Source organism: Globicephala melas, chromosome 12 (genome assembly GCF_963455315.2).
Source record: "Globicephala melas chromosome 12, mGloMel1.2, whole genome shotgun sequence".
Classification (NCBI taxonomy): Eukaryota; Metazoa; Chordata; class Mammalia; order Artiodactyla; family Delphinidae; genus Globicephala; species Globicephala melas.
In genome coordinates, this window is record NC_083325.1 from 71,179,159 (window position 1) to 71,188,856 (window position 9,698).

General features: G+C 53.3%; 1 protein-coding gene across 3 annotated transcripts in view; it reads left to right on the forward strand.

Annotated features, from left to right (window-relative positions):
- ADCY3 (adenylate cyclase 3) overlaps positions 1-9,698 on the forward strand; it is an 83,186-nt gene that overhangs the window by 69,088 nt on the left and 4,400 nt on the right. For all 3 annotated transcript variants that reach the window (XM_030858243.2, XM_060309965.1, XM_060309966.1), the window contains 10 exons: positions 66-208; positions 368-529; positions 1,803-1,890; positions 2,719-2,835; positions 4,643-4,902; positions 5,197-5,262; positions 6,770-6,851; positions 7,845-8,003; positions 8,525-8,671; positions 9,218-9,337. In XM_030858243.2, the coding sequence (XP_030714103.1) occupies positions 66-208; positions 368-529; positions 1,803-1,890; positions 2,719-2,835; positions 4,643-4,902; positions 5,197-5,262; positions 6,770-6,851; positions 7,845-8,003; positions 8,525-8,671; positions 9,218-9,337 (1,344 nt within the window). The remainder of the gene's footprint in view (positions 1-65; positions 209-367; positions 530-1,802; positions 1,891-2,718; positions 2,836-4,642; positions 4,903-5,196; positions 5,263-6,769; positions 6,852-7,844; positions 8,004-8,524; positions 8,672-9,217; positions 9,338-9,698) is intronic.

The following is a 9,698-nucleotide window of genomic DNA, read 5'->3' on the forward strand; positions in this document are numbered from 1 at the left end:
GTCTTTCGTCAACTTCTCCCCCCTCCATCCCGCCTGCCCCCCAACGCTGCCACACTGCCTTGCAGGCTGACAACCCCTCGTTCCCTAACCCTCGCCGGAGGCTGCGGCTTCAGGACCTGGCCGATCGCGTGGTGGACGCCTCTGAGGACGAGCACGAGCTCAACCAGCTGCTCAACGAGGCCCTGCTGGAGCGGGAGTCCGCCCAGGTGTAAGTGGCCCCTCAGGCAGCTGGCCCCTTGCCCTTGGCACGTGCCTTGTCTGGCCCCAGCGTGGGGTCCGGGAAGTCAGTCATCGTAAATACGGCCCCTTCCTGGCGGGCAGAGACAGGTGTGATGTTTGCATCTCATAGGGCTTGTTTGCACTGCAGAGTGAAGAAGAGAAACACCTTCTTCCTGTCCATGCGGTTCATGGACCGCGAGATGGAAACCCGCTACTCCGTGGAGAAGGAGAAGCAGAGTGGGGCCGCCTTCAGCTGTTCCTGTGTCGTCCTGCTCTGCACCGCCCTGGTTGAGATTCTCATCGACCCCTGGTGAGGGAGGGGCAGGGCAGGCCCCTGACAGCCAGGGGAGGGTGGAAGGTGACGAGCTTCCTAGGCCAGAGGCCTGCGGGGTGTGGGCCTCAGCTGGAGCCTGACGCAGGGGCGCAGGCTCTGTTCCTTGCCCCCCATCCCCCGGAGCAGCCCCCGGGAATGCACCCTGGACCCCCTTCCTTCTCTCTGCTCCTGGGTCCTAGAATAGCACTCGCATCAAAGTGGGGGGTCACACCAGGGTTGAGAAGGCTGAGGGAGGAAGGGTCCGGGGGGATGGAGACCTTGGCTGGGTGGGTCTGAGTGGCTCTGGGACAAGGAGACAGGACGGGGACGCTCCTCAATCTTGGTCACCAAGGCTCATCGGCTCCCTTTCTTGGCTCGTGTTATAAAAGACAGATTTCAGGCTCTGGGTGCAGACTGGTCTCTCTCACAGCAGCAGGTCCTCTGGGGCAAGGCAGGGTGTTCTGGAATCCTTGCCCCGTCTGCTGAAGCCCAGCTGAAGGATGGCTGCCCCCTCCCTCCCTCCCTTCCTCCCTGTGGCCGATCAGCAGCTCCCTCCAGCTCAGGGATTCCCCACCAGAAAGGAGGGGGTGTGGAGCCCTCTTCTGATCACAGTTTGGGGAACCTAAAGAGCCTTGGACTTGTCACATGGTCCTAGGTTCTGGACTCGGCTCGCTCACTATTTCTTCTATGACCTTGGGTGCATCACTAAGGGTTCCTGGAGTATCAGTTTACTCATCTGTAAAGTGAAAGATGACGATGATGATGGTCTGAAGATAATAAAACCTGCCCGCGCTAACTCAGAACTATTGTGAGGACCAAATTCATTCATTCACTTCACAAATATTTGCTGTCTGCTTTGTGCCTGGGGCTAAGGTCTAGGGATACAGCGGTGATCGCTGAAACCCTCAGCAGCCCTCGGCAATGAGCGGCTCTGTTCTGTGCTCTCCCCTTTCATCATTGCGACACGGCAGAATGCTTGTTCCTAAGAATCCCTTCCCAGGTTTTACTGGGCTCTGCCCAGGGCATCTGTGAGTCTGTCCTTCTTTAAGAAATGTCCCAGAGAACAGTTACAGCTGGGGAGGGTCCCGTGTCCCCAGGCCCTGCACACAGCCGGCAGCAACTCCCTGGTATGACATGGAACTTCTCGGGTACAGGCTTGTGCCTTGCTTAGGGGGCCTGCCCTCTGTCTCCCTTCCTTTACTGTCCTGGCCCCTGACCCAGCCCACTACTCCCTCTGGCCCTCTCCTGGATTGTTTTCTCTCTCTCACAGGCTGATGACAAACTATGTGACCTTTGTGGTTGGCGAGGTCCTGCTCCTGACCCTGACCGTCTGCTCGCTGGCTGCCATCTTTCCTCGGGTAAGAAGCCCTTTTCCTTTTGGCTCAGAGCTGTCTGGAAGTGAGCATCGCTCCCCGTGAAAGTGCGTATTGATGGAGTTGTGTCCTGTCAGATCCTGACAAGTAGAGGACTTCCGTTGGGCTGGCTCAGGCACTCATCCATCCGTTCATTACACACGTCTTCATTATCGGCTCTGCACCCACTTTGGGCCAGGCCCCGGAGCGAGCCAGAGTCTACGTAAATGGGAACCTGTGTAGAAAAGCAGTGGAGGCCCAGCTAGAAGGTGGAATGGCTCCAGTTGTGAAAGACCCTGAAAGCCACACACAGGGATTGAGACTTTCTCCTATAAGCACTGGGTGTCAGGCAGAGTTTTTGATCAGAAAAAAAAGGGAAAAGCAGCATTTTAGAAACATTAATTTGGCAGGTGGCTTGTGAGTAACTTGGGGGATTTAGGTGCACTGACCCAGGGAAAGCAGGAGTACGTAGCCAGGCAAAGACGGCCGGCCCTGAAAATTCTCCCCCAACGTGGCTTTGCCGCCCAGCGACAGTGAGTGGACTGCTGCTGGTGGTGCGGCCCACAGGCTCAGGCCGGTCGCCGCGCAGCCCTGGGAGGGGCTCTGATATCTGGCAGCCGTGGTGTGTCACCTGCACATCCAGCAGGACGGGCAGACAGAGCCGGGATCCGCGCGCCTTCTCGGTTCTGCCGCGGCCAGGTTTTGGTTGACGCACACACGCGGCACTACTCTCCAGGTTCCTGGGAAGTATGGGAGCAAGCAGAGTGGTTAGCAGTCGTGTTTACGGGGGGAAGGCCGTCAGGACACAAGGGCCTGGAAATTCCATCCTTCTAGGCCTTTCCTAAGAAGATCGTGGCCTTCTCGACTTGGATCGACCGGACGCGCTGGGCCAGGAACACCTGGGCCATGCTGGCCATCTTCATTCTGGTCATGGCAAACGTCGTGGACATGGTGAGCCCCTGCTGTCCTGTTGAAGGGACGCCCACTCTCTGGATTAGCCTGCGTGAGCAGTTGCCAGCCCATTTCCCCACCCCCAGTAGACACAGCTTTGGAGTGGCACTTAGGTTCCTAAATGATCATCCTGGCCAAACGGCGGGGTCTTCTCCCCGGGATGCCTCTGAGGCTGCCTTGTCTTCCCCAGTTCCTCACTCTCCCCGGGTCCAGGAGCCCAGCGCCAGGCACCAGCTCCCGTCTGGGTGGTTTACATATGTTGTCTCATTTAATCTCTGTAACAATCCCGAGAGGTCGGTATCATCTGTAGTTTCATGTGAAAAAAATGATGCTCAGAGAGGTTAACTCACTTGTTTTAGGTCACACAGCCAGTAAGTAACAGAGTGGAGAATTGAAGCAGTTCTAAATCCCCGTCCTGTGTTTTCTCTCTCCATGTCTCACTGTTCAGGGGCCCCAATACTCCTAAGCTTTCTGTGTATCTTAAGTATTCCCTACAGTGTGGCTAGCATCAGGCATCCATCAGGACGAGGGAGGTAAACCGGCTCCACCAGAGGAGCGCTCCTGTTTGGCCTTCATCCATTTGAACAAGGCCACACCTTGCAGAGGTGGGTCACTGGGACGGCAGTTTCACTGAGCCCAGATGGCTAGCGGTAGATGAAATCCTCTGCTCTGTTGTCCTCAGTTCACGCGGGTCCCGTGAGGGGGCAGCAGAGGCTTGGGGAGAAGGGATGGCAGTGGGAAGCCACCAGCCAGTTCACTGAGCACTGGGCACTTGGAGCTGTCACTGGTGCTCTCTGGTCAGGCCTCCCAGCTCCCTCCAATGTTGGTAGTACTGTACTAGATACACTCTCTTAGAGTCCTGCTTTTTGCAAATATAATGTTATATTATTTGCTTTATTTTTAACAATTGAAGCATGGGAGGAAAGTCAGCATGGAGACTTATTCTGGTAGCAGTGTACGTGAGAAGCCCTAGGGCCAATTGATCCAAAGTCCAGCAGGAATGGAGTTAGGAGCTCCAGAACCTGACACGCCCAGGGGTTGCTGGTGGCCACAGAGCAGGGAAGAAAAGGCCTGGGCCCCTTGCGTGTCAGGACACCCCCCTGGAGCCTGGTGCCGAGGTCTGGGTGCCACTGTTTGACAGGGTCACGGACACTGGCAGGACATCTGGAAGTCCTGTGGAGGGGAGAAAAACTAGGGAGGTGTGAAACTTTGCACGTGCTAGACTCACATGCTGAGAGGCTCCCCAAAGCCAGACAGGTGCCAGTGGGTGAACGTGAAGAAAAGTAGGTTCGATTCGGTTTGTGGATGCACTTTCCATTGACCACGTCTGCCCAGCAGTGGGACCGGCGACCAGACTCCAGAAATGAAGGGCTTGAGTGGAGACTGGCTGCCGTCGCAGTGAAGCTCTGAGGGGCAGCCTGGCTGGCTCACAGCCCCTCCGGAAGCAACAGAGTGCTGTGGGCAAGTGCACGTTGGGTTTGAAACCTAACGAGCGGACTCCTGGTTCTGGCTTTGCTGCTTGCTAATTGCATCACTTGGGGCAAGCGCGGCCTCTCTGAATTTTCCCTCTGATGGTGGCAGCACTAAAATACTCAGAGAATTTTCATGACCCTCAGAGGAGATGATGGTAAAGCTCTTACCAGGAATTAACTGCCTTTTGTATTACTGTGCCCTGGTCAATTTTTCTTCTTTCTCGGTGTTTCTGAGGGAGCCGTGGGAAGTGGCAGCTGCCACAGCCCCGCCTTCTCTGACCAGTGTCTGCTGTCCCCTTGCACCCCGTGCTCTCGCCTACGGTCCTGGCCTCCAGCTTAGCTGTCTCCAGTACTACATGGGACCCACCAACGGCACCTCAAGGGTGCAGATAGAGGACGGCTGCGTGGAGAACCCCAAGTATTACAACTACGTCGCTGTGCTGTCCCTGATCGCGACCATCATGCTGGTGCAGGTCAGCCACATGGTCAAGCTGACACTCATGCTGCTCATCGCAGGGGCTGTGGCCGTCATCAACATCTACGCCTGGCGCCCCATCTTTGATGAATACGACCGCAGACGCTTCCAGGAACACGAGTAAGATGAAGCCTGTTTGGGGATCTGCATAGTCTCCTTCCTCCCATCCCCCAGGCCCCGTTTCAAGGTCATGGGTCTGCACTGAGCTGGCCATCTGTCTCTAGGGCTCATCCACGGCTTGTATGGGAATCAGGGTTTGTGGTTTCTCACAGACGGGCCACTGGTTGGCTGTGATCCCAGGACACATCCTTCCCCTTCTTGAGGAGTTGAAGACCTGGGTCACCTCAGTGTTTGGCTGGGCACCAGTCTCTTGTACCCGATGGGGCCTGAGTGTGCTATTATCTGTCCCAACAGCTTTCCGATGGTGGCCTTAGAGAAGATGCAGGTACTTTCCAGCCCTGGGCTCAATGGCACTGACAGGTAAGGGTGACCGCTTTCCCGTCCTGGTCTGTGTTTTCGGCCCCTTTCTCCTAGAGGCAGGGAATACAACAGGCCAAAGCCCCATGGTCTCATCCTTCCAGAGGCACGTGACGTGGGATAGTCAGGCCGGAGAAGTGAGTGTGTGTTTCTGTAGGGAGCCTGCAGCAGACTTTAGTGCTCATCTGGCCACGCTGGCCTCTCCTGGGTCAAAGAGAGCGAGGCGTGGCGAGCAGTGTGGTTTAGAGGCTGGGACAGAGAGCAGGCTGGGCTGAGGTGAAAGGAGAGCAGCCAGGTAGAGGACAGCTGCGTTTACCGGCTGGCAGGACAGACGGCAGAAACAGGAGCAGGAAGGAACACTGTTGCATTCAAACTAGAAGACCCGGATTCTGAACCCTGCCGCAGTGATTCTCTGTGGGGCCTCAGGCAGGCCACTTTTCCTGAGTCTCAGTTTTCATCTCTTGAAGAGGATATCAGACTAGAAGTTCTTCAAGGTCCCTTCTAGCTCTAAAGTTTTAGAATTGTATGATTCAGTGACTTGACTAGACTTTTAAGTAAGTTTAAAAAAAAAAAAAGATGACCTACAGAAGGTGGGTAGAAGACTTGAAGAGCATTTCGCAAAAGAAGAAATCTAACTGGGCAGTAATAAATGAAAGGCATTCAGGTAACCGAGGTCATGCAAATTAAGACCACTGTGAAAGACCATCACACCCCTATCAGTTTGGCGAAAATTAAGAAGTCTGATCACATCCTGTATAATAACGGTAATGCATACATTCCTGGTGGGAGTATAAACTGGTACAACCATTTTAGAAAACAATTTGGAGTTAATTAGTACAGTTGAAAGTAGACCTATGACCCAGCAATTCCACAGCTACGTGTACACCTCAGAGAAACGAATGCACGTATATATGTCCCAGGATACATGAACAAGGATGTCCACAGTTGCATTGTTTATAATAGCCACACACACCTACAAACATCCAAAACAAATGAGAACGACCCAAATGACATCAACAATGAACAGATACGTAAATCGTGGTAGAGTCATATAATAGAATACTGTACAGTAATGGAAATGATGTACAGCTCCACACAAAAATATGGGTGACAGTTATACAAAAGCATGGTGGCACTGTGCCCTCATCCCATCACCGAGATGTTAGTCAGTCTCTCCCGTCTCCAGATTCCTAGATGGTTGCAGCTACTTCTGTGATCAGTCAGGTGATGCAGTGTTTATTCAACATCTGGGGAGCATCCCCGAAGGCCTGATGTGGATTCCAAGTGCAGCCGGGAGGAGCCAGGAGTTGGTTGGCTGTTAAGACAAAAACCCAATGATTTCAGAAAGCTTTACTGCCCGGTGGGCATCCGGGCTTGACGCGAAGGTGCTTAAGCTGCTGAGAAAAGTTTCTGGGTGACAGGAAACAGCACAGCCAGATTAGAGGGAATAAGGCTCCCTTGTCAGCGGGCAGCGCGGTGCCCTTCAGCTGAACTGTCCTCGGTCCCACAGGCTGCCCCTGGTGCCATCCAAGTGCTCGATGACGGTGATGATCTTCGTCATGATGCTCAGCTTCTACTACTTCTCCCGCCACGTGAGTGCCTGCACACCCTCCTCTTCTGCGCAGACCTGCTGGGGCCTCTGGAGAAGCAGCCCCAGGACCTAGGAAACCAAGCTCCTGGGGAATGCTGGTTCCCTTACCCCACATGGCATGTGACCCTGGTCAGGCCACCACCTCTGCCAGTTTCTGGTTTCTTCCTCAGTAGTACAGGAGCAACAGTTCTTACCTCTTCCTTCTGACCTCCTGCGGGAAACTGAAGGAAGCCTGGGGGAGGGGCACAAAAGCCTGGATAAAATCTCTATTCCCTAGGCCAGCGGCTCATGGATCTCCACTCACCCAGGCTCTGGGGGTCACTAACACACTGACTACGGAGCCGGAAAATAAAGGGAAAGAAGCTGATGAAGTTTTTGTTTGGTTAAAAGGAAAAAGAGGAAGAGAGGGAAGGAAGTACCCTCGTGAGGGACTCACTTCCCTGTTAGCTCAGATGCCACCCAGTGGCTTGTCGGGGAACTACAGCCACCCCCAGCCACTTCTTGACCGAATGGAGCCTGCTGGAAATGGGGACTCCTCCTCCCTGGGCTAGGAGATCCCACTGCTGCCACCACCCACAGGGCAGACCTGTAGCTAAAATTATGTCCCAGGACGCCCCACACGTCCAGAATACCTCTCACATCTTCCTGTAACCAAAGGGGCTGGGATCCTCACTGCACCTGTAGGGTGGCCTTTTTGATGAGGTGAATCTTTCTGGGTCTCATTTCCCTTGCCATTAGCTGTTTTCCTTTCAGTCTTCCCATGTTGGAAATAAGTTCACATTTTTCGTCTTCCTATCAAATGGTCAGCTTTCTCTTTCTTTCTTTCTTTTTTTTTTTGGCTGTGCTGAACAGCTTGTGGGATCTTAGTTCCCCAACCAGGGATTGAACCCGGGACACGGCAGTGAAAGCACCGAGTCCTAACCACTGGGCCAGGAGGGAATTCCCTCAGATGGCCAGCTTAGAGCTCACACCTTACCTATGTCTGTGTCCATAGGTGGAGAAGCTGGCACGGACACTGTTCTTATGGAAGATTGAGGTCCACGACCAGAAGGAACGTGTCTATGAAATGAGACGCTGGAACGAGGCCTTGGTCACTAACATGTTGCCTGAGCACGTGGCACGCCATTTCCTGGGGTCCAAGAAGAGAGACGAGGTGAGGGGTGGCCCTGTGCTGGAGCCACGAGCCTGTGTGTCATCTTCTGGCTTTCTGTCTTCTTATGACATGGCCTGGGGGCCCAGGTAGGGCTGGACCTACCCAGCACAATACTAGAAGCGAAAGAAGAATTTCACAGGCTTTTGGTAAAGGGCACTGCCATAGACATTGCTTCCATGGGCCACACACCTCTGGGAGGCCCATTTCAGAAGCCAAGGCCTTGGTGGAGCCCACCTTTCTGCCGACCGTGATCATCTCAGACTGGTTCTCATGCCTCACTTCCCAGCTCCACCCCACCCTCTTCTCAGAGCTGGAGCTGTTGCAGGGACTAGTGAAGCTCTTTTTTAGTTATTAATTGTTGTGATGAGCTACTTTCTAATAATTCAAAGTTGGGATAGTCTGGGAGACGTGTGTGTCCAAAAAGCTGAGTGCACATGTCATGGATATGGAAGACAGGTTCATTTCTATAGCACATTATTCACTTAGACTTTTTTGAGCACTTTGGCCCCGCCTCTTTTTAGGAGCTGTACAGTCAGTCTTATGACGAGATTGGAGTCATGTTTGCCTCCCTGCCCAACTTTGCTGACTTCTACACAGAGGAGAGCATCAATAACGGTGGCATTGAGTGTCTGCGCTTCCTCAATGAGATCATCTCAGATTTTGACTCTGTAAGTGACCATCCTGCGCCCCCCTCCTCCTGCCACAGAGCCAGCCCTTCCAGATTGCAGCCCAGGAAAGGCTGCAGAAGTCAGAGGGAAGTTAGAGTTACTCTGGCTGCGTTTCCCCATAAAAGCCCCTCCGCATAACAGAGCCATCTGGAGATGTTGGGTCCCAGGTGAGAGCCTGGGAGATCACCTGCAAGTCTGGCCAAAACAAGATCCCGAGGCCCCTCTGATTCCTCCTACCCTCAGATTCAGGTTCAGTAGACATTTATCAGGTAACTTGTATACCAGGGGAAATGCTTTTACATAGATGCTCCCGCCCTAGGAGACTGGCACCTGCATCCCAGGGTTAAGGTGGTAGAAACTGAGGCTCAGAATATCGGGACGTTGGCCCAGGATCATGTGGCAGGTGTCGGCTGGATGAAGCTGTTACAGGAAAACATCTTAGATGTCTCCTGGGCTTGTTGTAAACAGGCAAATCTGTCATTTAGTTGTGGCTCATTCATCTCCGTCGACTGCTGACAGTTCTGTCTTCCTTACTACTGGCCTCAGCTCCTGGACAATCCCAAGTTTCGGGTCATCACCAAGATCAAAACCATTGGCAGCACCTACATGGCAGCTTCAGGAGTCACCCCAGATGTCAACACCAATGGCTTTACCAGCTCCAACAAGGTAGCTAACCAGCTCAATGTCTAGAGGAGATGGGGCAAGAGAGAGGCAGCTCACACGTAGCACGTGGGAAACGATGTCATAATAAAAGTAGCTGCCATTAAGTACTGTTGTGCGAAGGGGTCACAGACACACACCCAACAACCAACGCGGTGCAAATATAAAACCAGGTTTACGAGTTTAATAAGCAGAGAGAGGGGAACACACATGGCCCCCCACTGCTGTTCCACAGCTTAGGCTGGGCGTGAGATGGTTTAGGTAACTGTGGCCATATCCTCTTTTTTTTTTTAAATTTATTTTACTGAAGTATAGTTTATTTACAATGTTAATTTGTACTGTACAGCAAAATGATTCAGTTATACAC